Consider the following 25,916-nt stretch of genomic DNA (forward strand, 5'->3'; position numbering starts at 1 on the left):
TGTGCATTAGAAGTGATGTCGAGCGCCTACTAAATTTGTATTTGATGGTTCGAAACGGTTTAGTTTCTAGGCCTCTCGCAATCGCTAATAACCGTAACACTTGAAGGATGCTTAAACCTGTCTTATCATGTATACATATACATACATATATGCGTGTATGTAGATAATATATAAAGGGAGTTTTCGATTGTGCGTGTGGTAGACCAAGACCATTTTGTGAGCGTGTGTGCGAGCGAGTGTGTGTGTGTGTTTCTGTTGTTGTCTGCTCAACTATATACGAATTATTCACCAATTATACGTGTATGCGCTTCAGTGTATGTGTGTGTATGTTTGTATGTGAGTGTGTGTGTGTGTGTGTAGTTGCGTTTGCTACAGCATAGATCTCTTCACATACACACAAACATACATAGCTGCTGCCGAATACAAATACACACAGATATAAATCTATATATGTATATGTGTGTGTGTAGCAGTGCTAACAGCTACATATGTGTACCATATGTCGTACGATCTGAGCTGATCTGGTCGGAATGGCTATAGCCTACACATATGTATACAAATGCCAATTTTATTGTTGTTTCAGCTAAGGATTCGACTCTCCTCCCATTCCTGTTTCCTTGTTCAAGCTAAAACATTTGATTTGCCACAAATCTACAGATAACAATGCAACAATTCGATTAGCCAATTGAATTGCTCCTCTACGGCAAGGGGCGAGTAGGTGTGGGTGGGCGTGTATGAGCTTTAGTATTTGTGTATACGGCAATTGGAACATTCGACTTCATAAACGATTAGCCAATTGGGCTGCCTGCCACACAACAAATGCGAACATTCTGGCGTAGTCTGTGTGCGCTTCTGTATTTGTACTTAGCGAATTCTCAAGCTTTAAATTTTGGGTGAAGGCGGGTAAAGGGGGGTGGCGTGAGGGGAGATAGACCAAATATTGTTGTAATTACATGTATATAAGGCATACATACATATGTATGTATATAGGAGTTGTTGTGGGTATATGTGTGTGTCTGTGTCTGTGTGTGTGTGTGTACATACATATTTGTTATGCCAATGGACGAATGTCAAGGATGAATACATATATGTTCATAAAGGGGAGACAACACACACACACACACACACACATACACCCACACACAAACGTATATTATATATAAATACACTCTCGATCTGCATGTATGCATGAGTGTGTGTGTGTGCGTATGTATGTATTTGTTGTTTGTTTCGCTTTTCGCATCTCACTCATTCAGGGTGAAAATTTTGTTGTTCGACAATTTTGAAGCCATATTTGAAAACGAATCGAAACAAAAAATTTGAAATTATTGAAATAATTCAACGAAAGACACATTAAAAATAAAGTTGCAATTTATATATATGTATATAGATTTTTAATATAATTGTATTTTTGTTTTTGTTTTTTGTTTTTTTTTTTTTTCATTTTGGTTTATGATTTAAAAGGATTAGTTTTCAATGCAAATACATATAATTGAATTGAAGCTTTTCTTTTGCTTTTGCTGTTGTAAATATATACGGATCATATCTGTTAGGGGGGGAGTTACGGGGGAGGGGGCGCAGGAGGTTTGGCTTTGGAGAATTGTGGTATACTTAGTTTTAGACACAAGCACGACGACGTACAAAAGTAAATTTAAAAATTTCAATACATAATATATATAAGTATTTATGTATATATATATATTCGATCGATCTTATAATGCGGTTGCATTTTACAATAAAACATAACGGTAAAGAAAAAACTAAACACAAAAATGTGGGTGGACACCAAATCAAATGGATTGCAAAAATATGATGTTTAGTGTTGTTGTTGTTGTCGTGTGAATGAAACAGAAAAAAGGAAATCGAATTGCACTGAAATCAACAAAATCAATTGTACAACAACAATAGTAATGTAACGCTAAATAAATAACTCTACCGTCTATCCAATCTCGGTCCCTAACACTTCAGATCTTTTTCTCAATTTATCCCTATCTATTTATGTATCCCTACCCCTCTATCTCCTCATCTGTCTATCCTTGATTTCCTATAGATGCTGTAATCCACAACATTAACGAAGAAGCCTATTCAAATCTACTAAGTATATTGTCAAGTGGCTAACGGAAACAAAAATGCAAACCGAAACTAAAAGATCAAGTAAACAATAGAAATAAATCATTCTTTTCATTTCGCATTAAGTATACAACTAAATATGTATATATATGTATGTTTGTATGTATGTTGGCAAGTGTAGGTATATGTATCATTGAAGGTATGTGTGTATGTGTGTGTGTATGTATGTATGTGTAGTAGAGTATAGCTCTGTGATATGCAGTTGGTTTATTATTGCGTTTAAATACGAATACAAAATTAGCACACAAATAAACGATGGAAAAGGAACGTAAAACGTGAAACGTAAAACGTAAAACGTGAAACGTAAAACGTGAAACAAAGAAATAGACTCATTAAAAGTGAACAAAATGACAAATGCTGAGAAAACAAACATGTAAGGAACATACACTTATATTTCCTGCTTAACTTTTAGCCGATGCTTAGCTTAGCTGACTAGATCTAATTAGATATCCAATTGGAATTCACTGAAATTTCAATGTCGATATACGTTTGGCGAATTGTGTGATTGCAAGACAGAGAGAAAGAGTGAGAGGGAAATATAGAGTGTGTCTGTGTGTGCGAATGTGTGAGAGAGAGAATAGAGCGATGTTATTTGATGACATATATCGAGAATAGCGTATATCGTATATCGTATATCATATATCATATAAAATTTATCGTTTATCGCTGATACTGATACTGATTTGACATGTGTGGACATGAAGTAAGCCAAATGAACTAGAAATCTCGAAGACACAAAAAAAAACACACTTCTCTTCACAAAGGCAATAAAAGCAGCCCGAACACTGAACCAGGCCCCCAATCATCGCAATCCCAGACCTAATTAGCTAGTCGACACCTCCCAAATTTATCCTAGTTTTTCCCTAGTCCCTCATTCCCTTGCTCCTCCACAGTTTCATGAACTGTCTAGCATCACACTTAGCCGTATACAGTGTCTCTACAATGTATTCGCCAACCAGATATTAGAATATATCTATATTATATATACGGCATATAATGAGCTTCAACATTTCTAACTCTAACACCACGGTATGTGTACGCATGTTTGTTGTTGGCTCGTTCGTCAGTCGGCTCGTTGGTTGGAGTTGGAGTTGGTGTTTGTTGCTGTGTTTCTCCTGGGGGGGAGGGGGGAGGCGGCCGCAAAGCCGCAAAGCTTTTACGAACACATTTTACAGTTAGACGGCTGGAGGTGTTGCTGGGCATGGTGGCAGGGGGCGTGGCAAATTGTTGTGGCCTAACCTCAGGATAACAGAGGCAATTAAAATTTACCGCCACGCACTCACACACACACACACACTATTTTGCTAAACACTCTTGATGCTTCGGATGCTCATTCGTTCACTTAATTAGTTTAATGTATTCACACACACACACACACACACACACACACACACACACACATACACACACACATGTTATTAGCTAATTTCTTTAGGCATTTTTTGGGTCTGGCGCTTTTTACTGGGGGTTGAAGGTTCAGTGTTCTAAGCCGTTTTTAATGCGTAGACGAGTATTGGACTTGGATTTGCTCGGCACTATCTCAACTGAATGATCATTTGCATCGACCGTTAGCGATCATTATCGTCAACATAAGCATTGGCCATTTGTTATACATATGTTTGATAGACGCCTGACTGCCGTTTGTTCTTCTTCTTCATCTTCTTCTGCCTCATATGTATGTTTTCGCAGTTGCTCTACGTTAATGTTTTGCTTATTTATTTGTATTACGAAAATGAAAACATTTACCATCGAAACAATCAAATAAGAAACAAATTTGTACACTTTTTCGATTTGACTTGAAGATGCAAAGGAAAGAAAAAAAAACAAAACAAAAATGTAATTAAAAAAAATAAAAAAAAAAACTAGTTTTTACTTTTGTGTTGACTTTTACGTGTTTTTGCAATTCTAATAAAAAAAATATATAACTCAATTATGAAAAGTCCACGTGAAAAGCGGCCCAGCTGCAACAGCAACAGGCAGCTGTACTTCGTAATACCCTGGGCCGCCCTTGAGTGGGGACGTTTAGTGTGTTGGTTTACTTTGAAATCAAATCGAATGGAATGGATAAATATAATCAAATATATATATATTCGTGTTCGTGTGTTCTCGGTGTGTTTAAATAAATCAAAAGTTAAATCAAATTGTAGTTAACACACACATATATAGCCGATTTATATGCATGTACGGATGTAAGTATTTTTTTTTTTTTTTCAAGTAAAACAAATGATACAGACACATTTCTTCAACGTTAAAATATTCGGATTTCTATTAATTCCTTTTCGTAAAAAATATTGTTTTTCTTCTCTTTTTTTTTTTTTTTTTTTTGATTCTGGGTTTTTTTTTTTTATATTTTGGTATATTTGCATTTGATGTAAAAAATGTAATAATGAGCTTTTGAGCGCAAATAGAGCGAAACAATAGAGTAAATAGAGAAATGCTCGGACTCACCTTGTGGAGAGACAGCGAGTTCACCAGATTGTTGTAGCTGGGTATTGAGGCCTGATCGGTAGAGAAATGAAAAGAAGAAGAGGAGAAGATTAGTCAGACTGCAAAGAGAAACGCATCGATGTATTACGCACCAATCAAGGCTGAGGGATCGAGATTGCTAATCGGAAAATTGAATGGACCTGGAAACAATTTGCTCTCGGCCGGCGACATAATGTAGGGCTGTGCGGCATGATGGGTGGCTAGGTTGTCGTTGATCTCATCGTCATTGCCAGAGCTATCGATGGAAAGAGAGAAGAAACAAAGAACAAACAATTAGGCGTATGCTAAGCCACTTCTACATAGGACCGACTGGACTGGACTCAGCATTGCCCAGCCTGACTGGGGGCTAATATACATATATATGTATATAGGTACTCCATGGGTTCTACAGTTCTATATTTGCACATTTTGTTAGTAGTTACCTCAAGGAGCCTTTGCCGCCGTCGCCGCTGCTGGAGCGATTGGCGTCGTGCTCGCCTGTGGAGTCGTTGCTGTGCTCATCGTTGACGTTGGCGTTGGCATTGTTGTTGTTCGAGCAGACCAGCTCCATGGGCTCCGACTTGACATCCTCGACACCGCGTGCCAGCGGCGAGGGCGTCATACTGCCGAGCTTCTCGCTGATGGAGATGCCGTTGCCATTGCCGTTGCCGTTGCCATTGCCATTGCCGTTGTTGTTGTTGTTGCCGTTGTTGTTGTTGCCGTTGCCGTTGCCCGAGTTGCCATTGCCTGTGGAGCGATTGCCTATAGTGAGAGAGCGGGAAAGTTGGAAAGATGCGAAAGTGCGAGAGTACGAAAGTGAGAGAAGTGAGTCAGCCATCGCTGTCTCTCCCACTCTCTCTCTCTCTCTATCTCCCTCGCGCACTTTCTCTCTCTCTCTCTCTCTATCTAAGTGCTGTACTTACGCTTCTCCTCCTTGAGCGGCGGCGTGTTGTTGTTGTTGTGGTGCTTGATCGTGCTAAAGTCGGCCGGCGTCAGCTGGGGCGAGGCGCTGCGCGCATGCATCTGCAGATCGGGGCTGCCGTTGTTGTTGCTGCTGGCAGAGAGGCCGTTGTTGTTGTCGGCGCTGCGCAAGCGCTTGAGGGCGTGCGATGTGGTCTCGTCGACGACGCCGCCGCTGTGGTGCATCATGGCCATGCGCTTCAGCAGATTGTTGTTGATGTGCTGCGGCAGCTGCTGCGGCGGCGGAGGCGGCGGCGGCGAGCCGCCAACCTGGCGACTGCTAAACAGTGTGGCAGCCCCCTCATCGTGCAACGACGAGCCATGGTGTGGATGTGAGTTGAGCGGCGTGCGTATGCCCGCATTGGCCAGGTTCTGTATCTGTGCCAAGTGCTGCAGAGAGGGACAGAGAGAGTGAGCTGAGCCCATACGGGGGGCGGGCGCCACTGTACTTACGCTGTGCGTGTCCTCGGCCTGCTGCTGTGTTAGGCCCGAGACGCGCAGCACCTCGGCGGTCTTCAAGAACGACTGCAGCGACTTCTGGTGCACGTTCACCTCGCCGTGGTATATGAACTCCACCAGCGAGTGCAGATCCATGAAATTGACATCTTGCAGCAGGATGACCGGGTGTTTGCAGGGTGTGCTCTGTGGCGAAACAAAGCGGGAGTGCGCGTTTAGATCAAGTCAGTTGGCTGCGATGACCTTCGGCCATTGGCTCAATGTCGAACGAGCTGCAACCCGAGTGTGTGCTGGCTCTATCTCTATCTCTATCTCTGTCTCAGTCTCTGTCTCTATCTCTATCTCTATCTCTATCTCTGTCGCAGTCTCTGTCTCTATCTCTGTATCTGCCTTCTTCTTCTTCTACTTCTGCTTCTGCTTCTGCTTCTGCTCTGCCTATCTTTCTTCTTCCCTCTGGCACACACATGCATGCCAACTGCTTCAAGTTGGCCCCACTTTCCTCATACCTCATCCCTCAGCCTTCCCCCCTTACCTCATACGACGCCAATCTACAGCTGTGTGTAAATTTCACTTTATCATCCGAATGGCAAAAGCCAACAAAGGGCCCCAAAATTGGGTCAAGTTACGGCGTCGCTGTTATTATTTCGATTGCACGCATTGCGCGCCTCCAGTACCAGTTGCAGCTGCAGTTGCAATTCCAGTTGCAGTCCCTATGCCAGTCCCAGCCCCAGCCCCAACACCATCCCAGGCCCCAGCATCAGGCACGATCCTATATACCAGCGTCTGCCTTGACTTTACATGCTTTGTCTCTGCTTCCATCACTCTGTCTCCGTCTCGCTTCTTGCTGGCTTTATCTCCATTTTGCTCTCTCTTGTTTACTATATCGCAATTTATTTTCACATTCGCTATACATATGTATTCGTATACGTATATAGGTGCCTGTATGTAAGCAAGATACACAAACAGAGGCAGAGGCAGAGGCAGAGGCAAAGGCAACGGCAGAGGCAGAGGCAGAGGCAGAGACAGATTGTGAAATTGAGGTCAAGACGGCGGCGATCAAGTGATCGTCACATCCCAAACGAGCACCTACAACAAGTTTATGCCAAAGGGAGAAACCCAGAAACAACAGATAGAGAAAGAAAGAGGGAGCGAGATGGAGGTGGATGTAGAGATGGAGACAGACAAACAAAAGCTATTAGCAAATAGCAGGCGAGAGAGAGAACGAGATAAAGAGGGAGAGAGAGAGATAGAGTACTTTACTCTCGTGAAGGATCTGCGATCTAGAAAGGTTTGCCACAGAGAAAGCGGCAAAGGGAGCAATCTCGCTTAGAGAAACCTTTTTTGGAGACACGTGATATGCCATAGAGAAGAGAAACAGCTAAGGCCAATGGACGAGAGAGAAAGGAGGCGAACGAGTCGTCGTGTACCAAATGCAAATTGAGTGTCTTTGCTAAATGGGCGTGGCAGCAGACAGTTTTCAGTTAACTGTTTTGCAGTTAACAGTTCACAATTCACAGTTGAACAAAAGCCAAAATGCTTTTAGAAGCGCTTAACTCACGCCCCGTTTCGGACCCAACGCCCCTTCCCACTGAGAGTGCTTCATTGTGTGTTGTTGTTGTTTCTGCTCTTGTTGTTGTTGTTGTGTGTCTGCTTTGCAGTTTTACACCTAATTAAAATAATGCGCTGCAGTTAATTAAATATTTATGCATAGGCACAAGGCGACGCCAGCAAGAGATCAAGAGAGAGACAAAGACAGATGCAGGGAGAGAGAGAGACAGAAAGAGAGAGAGAGAGAGAGAAGCAGCAAGCAAGAGAGAGATAGACAGAGAGCAAAGTGGCAAAGTGTCGCCAAACCGGAGCCGGACTCAAGCAAAGGCTGGACTTTAGCTATAGCATGTCTGTTTGTGTCTTTGTTGCTGTTGTTTACGTTGTTGTTGTTGTATGTATTTCAAATTGAATTTACAAACTTCTGGCTGACTCGTATTGTTGCACTGCCAACAAAGTTTTTGTACTAATTTCTTGGTATATAATTATTTTAGCATTTTCTTCGTCTCCCCCTTCCTGCTGCTCCTCCCCCTCCAGCTCTTCTTCTGTCGCTTTTTTCTGTTCCCTCGTTCTTGGCATTGTTGCAGTTGCAGTTTGCTGCGAATTTAGTTGGCCTTTTTAACAAATTAAATGACGACTTTCAGTTGCCTGTCTGTCTGCCTGTCCGTCCGTCCGTTCGTCTGTCCGTCCGCCTGTTTGTCTATTTGTCTGTTCTTGTTGTTGTGCTTCATTATCATAGCCGTAGTTTCAGCATTTGGCTAAAAGTTTCGGCGGAATTTATTGGCCGGACAGCTTGTAAAGCTACAGCTCGGGGTACACCGTGTCGTATACACAATATGCCACGACACACACACATACATACATACATATATACGCGAAACGGTTGACGTATTGTCAGCTGTAAGGCAAAGCCGCCAACCATTAGCAAAGGCCGGTGCCTAAAAGCACCAAAAGAACCGAATCGCCCATTTCTCCCTTTCCCTCTCTCCTCTCTCTCTCTCTCTCTCTCTGTCTCGCTTTCAGTTTGTGTTGTTCATTTGTCTGGCTGCGTCTAAAAAAATGTACACAACTCAAAGTTTTCTATCATGTTAACAAATCACGTCGCAAGCGAATATTTACCAAGCCGAGCAGCAAAACTAAGAACTGAGAAGTTTGTAATTTATATAATTTCAGCTGCAATGCCAGAGCTGGAGCTGAAGGCAGAGGCAAAGGCAAGGCAAAGGCTTTTCCTCTAACCACAACCACTAATCAATCCACTAACCAATTCGCTAACCCAACAGTCCAAGCCCCAAGCCCCAAGCCCCCAGCTCCGACCCCAATGACAGCTCAAACAATGCAAATGGCAAAGTTTTTGGCTGGCAATTGCAAAGGAGAGAAGGGAAAGCGGGCTGGGGGCTCAAGGGGTAAGCAAGTCTCGAGGCCTGCTAAAAACCGCAATTGCGTGCAAATATTTTCAATGCAGTCGCAAATTTTTTTGTTTTGGCGGACAGGTAAACGAGGCAACGACTTCCATAATTTTAATGTCATAATAAAAACATGCACGACTGCTCCAGTTGGGCATGCACGACTAGCACATACCCAGCAGGACACAGCAGCACTCTACTACACTGCACTGATGCATGGCATCCCTCCAGGATGGAGAGTGCCCGGACTAGCATTCTCTCTCTCGATAGATCGAGCGAGATCTGAATGGATGGCGCCAGGGGGCGTGGCCAGTTTCGACTGCACTGTTGCCTCCGTTCTGTTCCCCAGTCTCAGGACTTCAGGATCTCGGGATCTCAGGATTTCAGGATCTCAGGATCTCGGGATCTCGTTAGACGAGCTCCGCTTGGGCAGTGCCTCGTGGTCCAGTCACATGTTACTCAAATAATGGCCCGCTTTAAGGCAGTTGCAGGCGGAACTTTTTGCGCTGGCCTCGACTGTACCTCATGGCCCATAATGTTGCAGGCAATTGCCGACATTTGGCGTGCTGTCGTCTCTTCCTCGTCTTCTTCTTCTAGTTGTTGCAATTGTTGCCTGTTATACTTATAGTTGTTATAGTTGTTGCGCAACTAAATAAATTAAAATCCAAACAGAAGACGGCAGCCCCCGAGCCACGCCCCCCGCTAACTAGCTGCCATCATATTTTTTAGCGAAATGCACAGCTAAGAACTTTTTCCCTAACTGTTTACACCACGCGCACGAAACGTTGCAAGCAAACAAAATGCTTGCAACATTTGCAGGCAGACAAAAGTCAACTGACTCTCCTCTCTCTCTCTGTCCCTCGCTCTCTCTCTCACACACACTCTTTGTGTGTGTGCATGTGTAGCCATCGTTTTATTAATTAGGCTGCCATTAAAACTGGGCCGCAGCAGCGACAGGCGCGAGCGCATGGATTCATTTGATCAACGCTGCGTATGAGTAATATATACATATATATGTATATGTACATATATGCACTGTAATAATATACATATATCTATATACTTATATGTGAATCAGGATGTATTCAACAGACAGCTGAGGCACATGTGCTCTCTCTCTCTCTATCTCTCTCGCCGCTCCTTATCTTGCTTCTTGTCTGAGCTAAGTAGGTCAGCAAAATGTATTTCGAGTTGCGAAATGCAATAAGCAAAAAAAGAAAGAAACTAAGACTTTGGTAGCAGATCCAAAAAGATCTCGCCCCACGACACCCCAAGCAACGATATGCTAAAGAAGGCTGTGCACGAATTGAAAAAGAAATGAAGATGGAGAAGAAACATAATCATAGCAAAGCCTGGGTATATATCTCTGCTACTGTATACGTATGTATGTGTGTATGTGTGCATACATGCATACATATGTATATACGCTTGCAGTGCTGACAGATCTCCAGCTAGCTGAACAGCTCTATGGTGGAGCCAAGGTAAGGTCAAAGGATCAACACATTCCCATAGAAGGACTAGAATGGAAAACTGTTCAACTTTCTTGGCCACAACTCCAACTGGAACTGAAATGCTCTCCTCATGGTATCACAATTCAATGATCTATTGCCATTCAATCTAGCTAAATATGTTACTCACATACATACATGCATATGTAGAGGGCCAAGTGCAATTCATCTCACAGTTACAATGGACTCGAATCAGTTAGATATATTTGCTTATCTTTATGTGGGATGTTCGAACCCGTTCAAAGTTGTGAAAAACTTTGTGGAAGTTTTAGTCTCCCATTTCGGGCCTATACAAATACGTATGTCTGTATGTATGTGCGTATGTGCGTATGTATAGTGGCTCGGATTCCCTCCCAAGAGTGATCTTCACTGCAAATATTATCGGACTATTCGAAATGGATGCCAACTCACCTTCAGCAGATCGCGGAAGTAGGGGCTGCATGCGGAGAGGACGACGCGATGGGCTTTTATGCTCCGTCCCTCGCAGGCGAGCGTCACGTCGACGAAGTCCTCGTCGTCGCGAAGATTCTCGAATGCCGATGTGATGCTGCTCTGATAGTTGTTCCATCGCAGACAGAAATGCTGTGTTTCGTCCATGTTGATTTGTTCGTCTTCTTCCTCTTCCTCTTCAATTGCTGCTGTGTAACGGTTATTCAGCTCGACTGTAGCCGTGGCTGTGCCTGTTGTTGCAATCGGAGTTGGGGTTCTAGTTGTTGTTATGGTTGTTGTTGTTGTTGCTGTTTTCAGCTGCCTAGCGTTGTTGTAGTTGTAGTTGTTGCTATTGTTATTGTTGTTGTTGGTGTTGTTGTTATCTTCGTCAACTGTGGAAACAACGCTGGCTTTCTTCGTGGTCACCTTTTTGCGTATTTTGGCGGCTTTTTATTGCACCGAGGGAAAAAAAGTTTTGTGCTCGCTGCTGCTGCTGCTGCTGCTGCGTTTGCTGCTCACATGCGCACACATACACGCACGCAGACACACGCACGCATGCACTGCTTAGCGGATTTGCAGTTGTTGTTGCTGTTGTTGTTGTTGTTGTTGTTCCCTTTGTCGAATCCAACGATGATAATGCTGATGCTAATGCTGATGCTAATGCTGTTGCTGATGATGATCACTTTGACTATTTCACTAATAATTAATTAACTGCAAATAGACAAAGACAGGGAGAGAGAGAGAAAGAGAGTTAAATTAGTAATTCACTTGGATTGCAAAAGTCATTAAGCTATAAATCTATATATGTATATGTATTTCATTTATTTATTGTTTTTTTTTTTTTTTTTTCTTTCTTTAAATAAACAGTTTTAATATTTATTTCTCTATTTGTGATATTTGTATTTAAATTTTGTGTTTGTTTATAGCATATATAGTTAAGTAAATTATAATCTACATTATCTTATACTACTAATTTGATATTGTATTATTAATATTTATCATCAGTATTTATAAATTTTAGCTTGAGCAAGCTTTAAAATTATTTATATCACTTTTCCCTACTTTTATCTGCACTTCTTATATTTATATATAATATATAATATACATATTAAGAGTTTAATTATTTTTTCGGATTTTTATGAATTTGTGTTTATTTTTCCTGAATTTGTTTTTCATTATTCGAATCGACAATTTATATTTACATTGTCTAAGCATTATAATTGTGATTAAATCGCATAAATTTTAGTGTCAAAAGTATAAGTTAATTATATTATTCTATATACAACTCGTTTGACTTGTTTTGATAGCCAAAACTGTATTTTTGCGCATTCGTTGATTTTGTCTTTCCCTCACACTCGCACACACATAGCGGCATTCTCATTTGCCGGCAATCGTGCGCGAGAGGGAGAGAGAGAGAGAGTGAGAGATGGGGTAAGCTTTTTTGCTGCTTGTTTAATATTTTACGCTGCGGCAAAGTGCAACAAATGCAACATTTTGCAAAAATGTTCGAAAATTGTTAACAAATGCACTTTAAAAATTTATCCAAACCACGGCGACAATTTGTGTGACATAGAAACAAAAATGAAGCAAAATAAAAAACCAAATCAAAGAACAATCCATAAAAAACTAACCAAGCAAATGAAGAAGACGCGACAGCAGCGAAAGAGACAAAATGCAATTAAAACGAGTACAATTTAATTTTGTATGTTTTCTTTTCACTCATAACGACTGCAAAAGAAACAACAACAATAACAATAATAACAGCAACGGCAACGGCAACGGCAGCAACAACAACGAAAAAGCACCCAAGCGGTAAAAATTTAGCAAACGCATCGCAAATAACTAAAACACTTGTAGTGCACAAATTTCGATGTGCTTTTCGCTTTTTGCTTTTCGCACTTCGCATTTCGCATTTCGTTTTTTCGGGCTTCTGCTGCTTGATCTGTTTCTTTTTCTCTTTGCGTTCGTCATTGTCTTTGTCTCAATTAGCAAAGGATAGTTATGCTTCTCCTTCTTGCTCGCTCGCCCGCTCACTCGCTCGATCTTTCTCTCGCTAGGCATGTGCACACATACATACACATACATATGCATACACATGTATGTGTATGTTCAGTGCGATAGAAGAGCAATGCAAAGCAAAGCGAGCACACAGACGCGCACAAAAGCTTGCCCATGCACACATACACATACACATGTGTGTGTGTGAGTGTGTGACATTGAAAGTGAAAACTATCAGATAATAAGTCAAGGCGTGCCTGCGAGTGTGTGCGCTGCACTTTTTAGCTATGCTAAAAATAGACCAAAGCAGCGACCCCAGCTACTGTGTGAGTGTATAGATGTGTGTAGATATCTGCGGTCGCGCTCTCCCCCTCCACTCTGTGCTATATGAAATGCAAAAGCTGCATCGTTTGGAGTACATACCTTCCGACTGGGTGCGCAGCCACTGGCATCCTACTAACAAGCTATGCACGAATGTGTGTACGTATGTATGCACGTATGTATGTCTCTAATAGTTCATTAGTGTTGCGAATGCCAACCGAAATAGATTATTATTATGTGTGCAATTTGTTGTAGGTGAATGTCGCATAGCAAACATTTTGTTGTTGTTTTTTGTTTTTGTATTGGTATTAGATTCTGTTTATTTTTTTTTTTTTCTTTCTTTCTTTTTATGTATTATTTATTTTATTTTTGTATTTGCTTTGGCTTGGTTTGAGTTGAGGTAGAAATTTGTTTGCGTATACGTAATATGGTAATTTAAGAAATGCTATTCGCTGCTGACTTGAGATCTTGGCTTATACGTTAAATGCAAATAACATTGGCACTGAACGAAACAATCAAGTAAAAATAAAATGTAAAAAAAAAGTAAAAAAAACACACACTTATTAATTACCGAACCGAACCGAACCGAACGACCGACCGAACACGCACTAAAAACTATTTAGCTACATATGTATGTAGATGTATGTGTGTGTGTATGTCTACACATATAAGCGGTTGCATGTATTGTATCTAGGCATATGTATGCATGTATTGGAGCCGAGGTAGAAGCTGAGCTGCATTGCGTTAGCGACGCTTGCAGGATCACTTGGAATTGTCTTGTGGTGCTGGAAGCTCACTTCCAGTGAACTGAAACGCTGAGAACGGGAACGCTGGGAAAGCAGCAGTCGGCGGCCAACCAGCGTGTTGGGCTTTTTGTTGCGTTTGATGATTGCAAGCGTAGAAACTCAACTGAATTCATGCTAAAGAAGAAGAGAGTGCTCGAGTGCCTCAGGCAGGCAGGCAGCGACGGCAGCGTCGACTGCGCGCAGCACCAGCAGCAGCAGCAACAGCAACAGCAACAGCAGCAGCAGCAACAGCGGCAGCGATAGCGCACAAAAAAGCGCATTGGGCAGGGATAGGGGCGACGGCAGTCGAAAGCACACACAAACAAACAAAAAGAATGAACAGAAAAAAAAAACACACTAAACTATTCACCGAAATTTTGGCAACAGCCGCAGCAGCAGCAGTAGCCGCGCCTGTGTGTGTGCGTGAGAGAGACAGAGAGCGGGACAACAACAAACGTGCGCACGCTCTGTTGCGTCGTTCGCTGTTCTGGCCAGTCCCAGTCCCCCGATCCCAGCCCCATCCCTATCCAGTCAAATGCTAGGATCGTCAGGTAGGCAGACAGGGACAGGAATGTCAATGTGTATGTATGCAAGTGTGTGTGTGTGTGTGTGTGTGTGTGTGTGTGTGTGTGTGTGTGCATATGCATGTGTGCTCAGTGATCTGTACATATGCATATATGTATGTGTTGGGGTAGGGGAAGCCGAGGGGGCTAGGAGCACACAGTGAATTGAACCTGAACTTGAGTATTAGAATGTGTGCGCTTGTGCTTTCGATTCCCACCACTACGAAACATGCTCAGCGACGGACCAGACTGAACGCAGACACATAAGCACGCTCACACACGCACACACTCACACACTGCTGCAGCAACGCGACGCACTCACTCTCGCACACACACACATATGTAGAAGCAGTGCCAAATAAAGTTTTTGGCACAGTCCAGTATTAAATTTTTGACTCTCGATCCCTCACCCTCTCTTTCTTAGGCGCGCTCTCTCTCTCTCTCTCTCTCTCTCTCTCACGCTCGCGCTTAGTTTATACTATGTATGTACATATATACATCTGTGTCCGGCAGTGTGTGTGACTATTGTGCATAGAACAAAACTCCGTTGCGGTCGACGACGCAGCCACTGCGCTAACGCTGACGCTGACGCTGAGGCTGAGGCTGACGCCAACGCTAACGCTGACTAATATCAACAAAATGAATAAACAGACACACATGCATATGCGTGTGTGCGTGTGTGTATCTGCCTATTCATTTTGTTGCATACATGCACAGAAGAGACAAACAAATATAAACTAACAGGCTGCGCGATTAACAGTTTCGCCTTCCCACTGAGCAACTTTTGACACTTTCAACTTGCACTCGGGCACATGCATGTGATGTGTTTTGTGTGTGTGTGTGTGTGTGTGTGTGTGTGTGTGTGTGTTTCGCGTCTAATTACCATTACGAGCAACAAATTCGTAATTAGCGCCCTTGCCTCTCTCGCCCCATCTCCCTCGCTCTTCCTGAACTATCGCATTACAATTGCAATTGCATTTCATTCGAAGTGGAGCCCGCCGGTGGGCCAAACGGTGGGAAAGACTCAAGTTTCTAATGCAAACCAAAACATTTCATGTAAAAAAGAAAGAAAAAAAAACACATACACAGCGCCACTCTCATCGGCAGGTACGGCCAGGGGGGGCAGGAGAGCGGCAGGAGAGCGTGCGACCGTGACCATGGCCCAGCAGCTGCTCAGCTATGAAATATTGGAATATGGAACATCGAATTAAATATATCCATTTGCTGTATCTTATATTTCGACTCATATTCGTCTGTGTGTGATTCGAACTCGAAGCATTCGACTCCCGTAGCCAACTAACACTGTGCAGAGTCCACAGGCTTTCGTCAGCTTCGTCAAGTTCGCTAAACTAGCATTCTGCATGCAGAGTCCACAGGCTTTCGTCAGCTTCGTCAAGTTTGCTTTGAATCGATTCTTCGATCTGCTGTTTTGTTGTTGTTTTCGATCCATTTCGAATTGTATTTAATGTGACTTTTTGTACGAAAAACAACAACAGCAAAAATCAAATAAAATAAAAGATCTTCGCTCGTAGTGCTTACGAACTTTCAAGGCTAAATACTACATTTGTTGTTGTTGCTGTATTATTATTAAATTTTGTTTGGCGCATTTCTCTACGCCAGCCAGAGCAAGCGTGAGTGGGAGCGGGACAGTGGCCGAGCGGGTGTGAGAGCGCGAGCCGGCGACGCCGCCGTCACAGACACAGTCGCCGTCGCAGTCGCCGTCGCAGTCGCTGCCGAGCAGCTTTTAAAATAGTTCTAGAAAAAAGTGCTTTTTTTTTTTTTACTTTTTCTGCTTGTTTTTTGGCACTGCAGTTTTTTTTCCCCATTTTTTCATTTTTGCAATTTCGTCCGTGTGTGTGGGTGTGAATGTGTGCGTATAAAGCAATTATTTGGTTGAATGCGCGAAAAAAAGCAACGCCAAACAAATGAGATTAGATAGACAAGTAGTTTGTTCGGTTGGAAACTAAACTAAATTTAATTATGTCATTCACAATGGATCCAAGCACACTCTTCGTTGTGTGTATGTGTGTGTGAGGACGAGCATTTTTTATCAAACTGGATTAACTGTGATACGTTAACTAATACATATAAAATAACTAAATATGTATGTATATCCAACACACATACATACATACACATAGATTGATGATGGACACTGCTTGAATCACACACAGACATGTCTATGTGAGTCCTTCGTCCACTATATTACATTACTATTTACAGGGTATCTATCAGTGTTCTCTCACAATACATGCTGCATTTTTTGTCTGCTCTCTTTTTCACTCTGCTTCGCTTGGCCTGTTCGCCATGTGTGCGGCGTTTGCCTTTGCTATTTCAAGGTTAGCTTTAACTGCGTTAGTTCTATATATACACGCACATACATACATGTGTATATACATATATACCAATAGCGAGAGAGAGAGAGAGACATACAGGCAACACAGACCAGTCTCCTCTAGTAGTTCTCTATCAGTTGACTCTGCTCGCCAAGCCGCTTGGCAACGCGAGTTCCACTTCGCGCAGATAAGTAGAGCGCTTGCGGGGGGCTGGGGATTGGGGGGCTGGGGGTGGGGAGAGGAAGATGCTTGTTTACAGAGCGCTCATTGAACAAGGTCAGTCCCACCCGCAGACACAGAGCCATAGAAGTAGACATAGAGATAGACACACAAACACATCGCCACTTGTTGCCGACAGATGGAGACCCGAGTCAACAGTCGCCTTGCGTGTGTGTGTGTGTGTATTTGTGAGTGCCTACCATTTGTCGGTCTCCTGGTTTTGTTTTGACTTCGCTCATTCCTCCAGTTACCATACACGCACACACATGCGCGCACACACATTCATACATATTATGCCGGTCAAATGTAAAATCTAACGTCCGCACACAAAGAAAACACACCCACACACACATACTGGCAGACAGTCAGGCACACACAGACACACACACACACATGTATATACACATAGTCAAGCAGCTACAGCAGCGAAAGCGAAAGTTTTATGTAAAAACTAGAACGAGAGACGACGACGACGACGACGACGACGACGACGACGGCGATGACGACGACGACTACGACGACGACGATGACGACGCCAGCAATGACGATGACTATGACGACGACCATTACAAAAGCAGCGTAGAGTGGGACAGTTCTGTCTGCACATGCGAGTGTGTGCTTACATGTGTGCGCGTGCCTGTGTGTGTGTGCGCTCCAGTGGGCTAGACAAAGGCTAGACAGATGCCGGCATGAGCACACACATACATACATACATATGTATGTTGTTGCGGAAAGCGAAGAGCAACAAGAGCCACAACAACAACATGAGTATGCAACCACATGCAGTTGCAACAAGCTTGTTGCACATGTTGCGTGCTGCGCGTGTTGGTTTATCTGATTTGTCTATTAATTAAGCGAATAGACTAATTAAATGGAATTGAGTGGCATCTGCTGGCCGCGACCAACCAATAGAAACCCGCAGAGCTTGCTATGGAAGAGCGAGAGGCGAATACCACAACGACACACAAAACAATTCATAACAAAACCCAATTTTTCAACTCGTAAACTGAGTCCAAGTTCAAGGTCTTGCGTTCAACGTTGCTGGTTCTGCCCCTGCCTCTGCCTCTTCCTCTGTCTTTGCTGTCTCAACTGCTGCTGCCGGCAGTATTGCTGCCTAGAGGCATAGTGTGTGTACGAGTGTGAGGGAAGCAGCAGCTGAGGCGAAGCCAATGCGCCATTAGATTGCCGAAAAAGCTTCTCGCGCTCTATTGCTGGCCTCTCTCTGAGTATGTTATGTGTGTGTGGAGTAAGAGAGCAAGAGCGCTTGTGAGCAAACGCGTGGCGTTCAACAAACACTTTCAAACAGCCAGCGCCAGAGACGCAGGCGCAGACATGGACAAATGCAAAGACTCAGCGCACGTTTTTGCACTATATGCGTACATACATATGTATGTATGTATGCATGTGTGTGTGTGTGTGTGTTTGTTTCCTTTGTTGGCGTCTGTCTATCTTTCAATACATACTGTACGTACAAAAATACATATGTACATACATATATACGAATGTAGATATGTATATATATGTACGTATGTATGTACGTATTTCGGGATGTAGCCAACCACGCAAAAATTAGAATCGGGAACTGGCTGCCTGGATGAGCTCAACAGAGACTTTGCGACTGTTCTATGACTGGGCTGGGGACGGTGGAAGGGATTGCTCACGATGCGGGCGACTCTTCAGACACAAATAAAAGACAACTGCAACTGTCTGTCTGGCTGTCCCTATCCTCTCCCTGTGCGTCTCTCTGTTTGTCCTCCTGTCTGCCCGTCTGCCAGTCTGCCTGCCTGCTAAGCTTTGCTGTTGTTGTCTGGAGTTCAACTTTCTATGCTTGCCTATGTATGCATGTATGTGTGTCTGACTGTGTGCTCCTGTGTCTTCCTGCCTGCCTGCCAGTCAGCGCGTGGTCACGTTTGTCTACGCTTCAATTTCTTCTCTTCTTTGCTGTTTGCGTTTGCCTCTGCTTACTGTTGTTGTTTGTGTGTTATTTTAGCTGCTCGATCGCTTTAACGCTGACACAGTTGATTTCTATTGTTGGTGTGCGCCGCAGTCGACGTTACTACCGCAGCCGAAGTCGCTGTTGTGCTGCCGCTGCCGCTGCTGCCTGCCTTTGTTGTTGCTTTATAGCATTTTTTTGCTAATTTGACCTTCACCTTAACCTAGTCATCGTCTGTCGGACATTCGGTCGTTTACCTCATGCCAAAGTCGAAAGCAACAACAAAAATCAACAACACAAGCTCAATCACTACTTTGTGTATTTGTACATACATTCATATGTAGGTACATATATGTCTGTATGCACATGTATTTGTGTGCTTGCAAATGAGAACAAACGGTAGAGATTTCAATGCTGATGCCTGTCTAACTTGTTCCCTTACACATCTACCACGTAAACACACATACACACTACTGCATACACACACACGCTCGCACACAAACACTCAATAGTGATCGCGCAACTATTGCCGTCTGCAGCTTTCACTCAAAAAGCTCCATTCGGCCCTCGCTCAACTAGTTTCTGCTTGTAGTTTTCGTTTCTATTTGAGTGCTTTTGGCTTATCTAGCGCCGCACTCGCGGCGCTGCGCTCTGCCAACAAACTAGCTGTAAGTTTCCCCAATCGAGCAGCTGCGTCGCTGCTCTTGAGCACAAATAGTTTCTGGGCTAGAGCTAGATCGAGTCGCGCATTTTCCAGTGTTGCTTAGTTGAGTGTGCGACGCGTTTGGCTTTAGTCGCTTGCCGTTAGTTTCGTTCACCAAATGGCACCGATAGTGATGAAATTTGCCAAGCGGAAATTGGAAATTGGAAAGTGCAAAGTGCAAAATGGCCAGGGGAAAATGCATAATGTCAAAGAAAAAGGCCCAAATGCAAAGCATTTATATCGCAATGTGTGGCAAAGGTGAAGTGAATTTGTTATTATTATATTATTATTTTTTTGGCTGATTTCGCCGTCGCAGTCGCTGCGTCGCTGTCGCGAGGGCTTTGAACTCCCGACGTTCGCGTACCCGTTCAACGGCCCGCAGATCGCAAGTAACGACACCGCCCCCGCCCAGTTGCTGTAGTGAAAAAGTGTAACAAAAATCAAAGTGCGCCGAGCTGTATTATCTGGAACGCCTTAGATAACCGCCTCACCCCCACCCCCTGCGAGCGGAGCAGCGAACAATCAGCTATTGACCCCGCTTCTGAGCATTGAACTGCGAAATGGGCCATCAACAAAACTGGATGTACATACATATGTATATGTATACATACATATACATATTGCAGCTACATGAAGGTGAATATATGAAATATATTATAATGCAATGTACATCCATTATCAGTTGAAAGTGGCTGTGCAATGTTTGAACTTTAACTGAAATAATTTAGTTAGATTTACATACCAATCATCTTTGAGGTTTCTAAGCGGAATTCGAGCTCGAGTTCGAATTCGATTAATTGGAAATTGAAATACTTACTGTTGTACTTCAGCTTGGTTTTCCAATTAGTTCGATCACTTCTTATTGGGCCATTCTATTCTCGTTATGTACATACATACATACTACATACATCCATATGTATGCACAGAAAACTAAGCCAATCGAAATCGCAGGACCGTTAATCTGCTGGCGCAGCACTTTGCAGTCACCGTGAGGCCCACAAAAAGCAAGAAGGCACTTTCAAAAGTAATGCAGAGCTGGCAAAATTTCTTGCCAGTTGAAAAATGCATTTAATTTTAAAATAACTACATACATACACACACACACACACATAACACAACACTTACACGAATTGCTGGCATGAACAAAAGCCTACAACGCAATGCTTTGCAAAAAAGACATAAAACAACAACAAAACAGCTCTCCCTAGGGTATGCGTGTGTGTGTATGAGAGAGCAAAAGCTAAAACAAAAGTTAGCTGCGCATTGGACTTGCTTGCACGCTCTTGCTCTCGCTCGCGCTCTCTCCCTCTTTTACGCGCTACGCTGCTCGCGCGCTCTCTGCAGTGACCGATCCTTGTGTGTGTGTGCATATGCGTCTATGGATGCCTGTATGTATACATATATGCATGCACGTACACATATTCACAATTTAATTCGTATTACATGGCATTTGCTTGTTTGCCTTGCCATTTACGCAGCACTCTCTATTTGAGTGAAATTGTATATGTGAGTGTATGTATGTATGCTATATGTGTACATACATATACATGCGTGTTTGCGAATTTCTGCACAAATAAGCAAACTCCTACTTGCTGCAAGAATTGTATTCAATTGACACACATACGCAAATACACAAGTGTGTATGTATGTATATATATGTGGCATATATATGCACGCATATAGGCCTCAAGTAGTCCCGTTCCCGTCTCTCCTCCCGCACCCAACAATACCTACACGACGACGACCAAATTGTCGCCTGCGTTCATGTGCAGTCCAAGCTGCATTCGTATTAGTGAGCGAGCTATATTTTTTTTAAGCTCTGTGCGTTGTCGTTGATTATTTGCTCGCGAATGTGTATGTGTGTGTTTGTGTGTGTGGGGCTTGCATACAAACGCCGAGAGCACGCGTATTAGCATTTTTCATCAAAAGCTGCTCGGCGCGTAGCTGCGCTGCGCTGCTGCTACTGCGGCTGCGGCAGCGGCTGCGGCTGCTGCTGCTGCTATGCCGGCGAGGTTAAGAAACTTTTTGGGTTTAATAACATTGCACAAGGTTATTAGATAAAAATGTGTTCGAGCAAAAATATGCGCTCGCAGTCAACACTGGGAAATGGAAATGAATCGGCCGCCGACAGCGACTGTGACTACGATCGCTGTTGTATGTATGCATGTGTGTTTGTGTGCTTGTGCTTGGAAGTGTGGGAAGGGGAATTGAATGGAATGGATGACTATGACCGGTTCGCTCTTTCCCACTCGCTCTTTCTTTATATGTATACATATGTAGATGTGTGTATGTATGTGCATATTTATAGTCGTAGTGCTAAAGCTATAGTTAATATATTTTATACAATTTATGTACGTGTTTATATGCATAGATATGTATGTGTGTTTTTGCAGTGCCATGTGACTTATTCTTGAGTTGTTTAAGGCTTTGAAACTTTTGGGTGCGCCAAATGCCGTTATACAGCCGATGGCGCGAGTGTGAGCGAGAGGGCAAGATCGATGCATTGACGAGCGCGAACGAGTTCAATGATCATTTGATTTGCTGACTTGCTTAAGTCGTCTCTCTCTCTCTCTCTCTCTCTCTTTCTATCTCGTACACTGCTTGCCTGCCTGTCTGTCTGTCAATCGCATTTTCTAGTAAAGAACGCATGTGTTACGTATACGCCACATGGTCAACGAGAAACCTGTGTTTACCGTTACTAATATCAGCAGACACAGATCATATTACAATCCATGTGGCTGGCTGCTATGCATATGCATAAAGCGAACAGACTAAAAAAAGAATGGGGGAGGGGAGGGATGGACAGCGGCAATGATGTAAACTGAGACTCGGTTTGCTTCGCTTCGGCTCGCCACGCGAGACTAGGCCAGGAGCCATAGCAGAGAAAGAGGAAAGGGGAACGAAACTGAAGAAGAACAAGAAACAGCACAGAATAAGCAGCAGACGGAGACAGCGTGAGCTATGCACATGACACCAATGACCAACTGACTGACTGACTGACTGCAAAGCTGCAAAGCAAAAACTAAGGGCAGTAAAAGGAGAGGGAGAAAGAGGAAGAGAAAAGAGAAAGAAGAGAGCAACATCCGTCTCGCTTTCTCTCCGGCTGCAGCTTGGGGTCTGATGGAGAGTCGGCGAAGCAGCAGCAGAAGAAGCCTCTTTCCTGCGTTTATCGGGTACAGTTATTATTTCTCTTTTCCCTACGTCTGCAGCTTCGTCTATGGCAGCGCCGTTAGCAACATTTCGTGGTCTACGCCGATGTTCATTTGTCAACTCGCTGCTTAATCATTGCGTGGCCTTGGCGCAGCCGCTTCCAAGCATGGCAGCCGCGCGAGCTAGCTGCAACAGTTTCGTCTCCATTCCCACCACGCCCCACGCCCATGCAGCGCCGACGTCTGCCATGCCAGACAGCAGACCCTCGCATTTGTCTCTCTCTCACTCACTAACTCTATGTGTGTGTGTGTGTGCTTTGTTGCATTTTGCAATTCTCGCATGTGCTCGTGACTACGGCCTTGGAATGAATTGAAGGCATCGTCATTATCAATGTGCGTGTGTGTGAGTGTGTGTGCGTAGACTTTGCTAGAACTTTACATGCATGCATGCAGCTGCATGTGTGTGCGACCTATTGCTGAGTCATCCCATCCGTCTGCAAAGACGACGGCTCCCATTCGCGACCATTCGTCCATCTGTCCGTCTGTCCATTTGGCTGGATGCCCTTCAATTGAAGGCAGTTGATGTTAGTTTATTTATTATTTGATTGGCTCTCAAGGCCAGCGGAAGTGTGGAATGGCTTTGCAGGCTAACAAAAAGGGCGGGCACTTCTAATTACTCAAAATGAGACAGAGAGAGCGCGAGAGAGAGCGAGACAGTGGGGGAGTAACAGACACACACACACACACACACATACACACACAGGCTGTGAAATAATGATGGCAGCGACCGACTTCTGTCATTTTGATTAACTGTAAATAACAGCTCAATTTTGCTGCAAGCGAGAAAGAGAGCGTGAGTGTGGAGAGAGGGAAGAACGAGGGAGAGTGAGAGGAATAGCAGAGACTGGCGAAGCCCTACGAAGGCTTCCGCTGTGACTTGTGGCTTCAATTTTACTGTTACATTTTTTTTGCTCTTTCTTTCGTTCTTTCGCCCTTCATCTTTTGCTCTTGTTGCCGTTGCCGTTGTTGTTGTTGTTGTTGTTGCAGCGTTCCTGGAAATTGGCTTCACTGGGCTCTGGCGCGCTGTGCATATTGCGTTTGCCTTTTGCCTTTTAGCTCTTTGCTTTGTTGTAACTGAAACTAAAACAAGCACAGGCCAACACAGTCACACACACACACACATGCACACACACGCACATTGCCTCACATAGATACATACAAATATATATGTATAAAAAAGAAATAACAATAAAAGCAACAACAGAAGCAAAAACAATAACAAGAAAACAAGTTGTGCGCCGTCAACCTTGAATGTCGGGCACTTGCACACACACACGCACACACACACACATGCAAACGCTTTCTAGTGCCCTCTACGCAGCCACAGCCATTTGCCTAGCATCCTCAGCCCCAACAAATCGTCTCTGTCCTCTGTCCCTCTCGCTCACACTCTGTCTGTCTGGCTGCGTCTGCCGTCTCCCTAGTTGTTGTTGCTTTTTTTTTTTGCTTCTCTCTTTATTCGCTAGGCCAAGCCAGACCAGGCCACAGCAGGCCAGGCCAGGCCAGGCACGGCTCCACGTTCGCTGCAATTTTCATTCAGTTTTTCCCGTCTTCACGCTGCCGCCACAGGCGCATAGACGGACGCCCGGTGGACGAAGGGACGGACAGAAAGGCGGACGGCTGGCTGGGGCAGGAATGTAGAAAAATGTGTTAGTGGAGTAGTTGGCATTACGTCACCTCTGTGTGTGCATCGGTGCATCTGCATGTGCATGCCACATGCACTTATGCATGTGCTAGTGTGTGTGTGTGTCTGTGTGTGTGTATATATATACATATACATATACCGGTCTTTGGCTGCATTCAGGGTCTCTGGGCTTGGGGTCTCGGTCGCCCCATAACTGAACAGCCGCAAATAGCAGACAGACGGCTCTCTTATCTCTCTCTCTCTCTCTCTCTCCCGACGACCATTTGACTGAATGCACTACTATTTATTCCCTTGTCGTGCCCAGTTCCTAGTTTCGCAGCATTGAAAAGCGAAAGTTTGCACACGCAGACATCCATATGTATGTATGTATGTGCATATGTATATGGGTATTAATGTGAATGTGTAGTATATGTCTAGGTGGGGCTTGTTATGCTTAGTTGAGATTCACTTGTCACTTGTGTCGCTTACCTGTCAACGGTAATTTCGCAATTGCCGATTCCTGAGAGTTGAGTGCGGCTTTTAGCCTGGTTAATTGTACGAGGTGTTTAACGGCTGTGTATCTATGTATGTATTCTATGCTTCTACTGACTAATTGTTGTGAACTGTCCTGAGTTGTTGTTGAGCTTTCTTGGAGGCAACAAAAATACTATCCGAGATATAGCGAATGACCACACAAACAAACAAACAAACAAACAAAAAAAAAAAAAACAATATTAAACACGAGAAAACATAATGCGGATGGAAGGAAAACAATGTAACGCACAGTGTAAACATACATACACATATAATATATATATATATGCATATATATACATACATATATATATATATATAGAATATATTAGCAACAAAAAAAGCACAGCATCAACGTCCTTTCAGCTACATGCGAATGTTTGTTTGTGTCGCGTGCATTCGGGATGCTTCTCAACGTGCAAATCTTTGGGATGCAATTTTCTGATGCCTGCCGCACGACGTTTGCTCGCTGCGACGCTGAATACTAAACTGCAGGCGCAATGCCAATGCCAAAGCCCTGACGCCCGATCCAGCGCAATGCAAAAAAAGATCCTCCATCGCCGCAGCAGCAGCAGCAGCGCGAGCAGCAGCAGAGCAGAAAAAGGCAACAAAGGCAACCGAAAGACACGAAGCGAAACACGAACGCAACACGAACTAGGCACGAACGCAGCGAACGAATAGCGTTCGTTTGCTAATGTTGTTGTTGCTCTTCTTGTTGTTGTTTTGTTGTCGGGCTACTGTGTGGTAACGACTTCCTGCATATCGGCTATCGCCCATTCCACCTTCTCATCTTC

General features: G+C 43.8%; 1 protein-coding gene across 6 annotated transcripts in view; it reads right to left on the reverse strand.

Annotated features, from left to right (window-relative positions):
- LOC6585742 (broad-complex core protein isoforms 1/2/3/4/5) overlaps window positions 1–25,916 on the reverse strand; it is a 58,549-nt gene that overhangs the window by 24,871 nt on the left and 7,762 nt on the right. For 5 of the 6 annotated variants that reach the window (XM_044011651.1, XM_044011654.1, XM_044011649.1 and 2 more), the window contains exons 2-7: window positions 10,880–11,608; window positions 6,010–6,198; window positions 5,520–5,946; window positions 5,040–5,358; window positions 4,710–4,852; window positions 4,579–4,629 (exon numbers count right to left, since the gene is read on the reverse strand). In XM_044011651.1, the coding sequence (XP_043867586.1) occupies window positions 4,579–4,629; window positions 4,710–4,852; window positions 5,040–5,358; window positions 5,520–5,946; window positions 6,010–6,198; window positions 10,880–11,065 (1,315 nt within the window). In that variant the 5' untranslated portion in view covers window positions 11,066–11,608. The remainder of the gene's footprint in view (window positions 1–4,578; window positions 4,630–4,709; window positions 4,853–5,039; window positions 5,359–5,519; window positions 5,947–6,009; window positions 6,199–10,879; window positions 11,609–25,916) is intronic. The other variant, XM_044011653.1, reaches the window with a different exon arrangement.

The sequence above is a fragment of the Drosophila mojavensis genome, unplaced genomic scaffold (assembly GCF_018153725.1).
Source record: "Drosophila mojavensis isolate 15081-1352.22 unplaced genomic scaffold, ASM1815372v1 contig_136, whole genome shotgun sequence".
Classification (NCBI taxonomy): Eukaryota; Metazoa; Arthropoda; class Insecta; order Diptera; family Drosophilidae; genus Drosophila; species Drosophila mojavensis.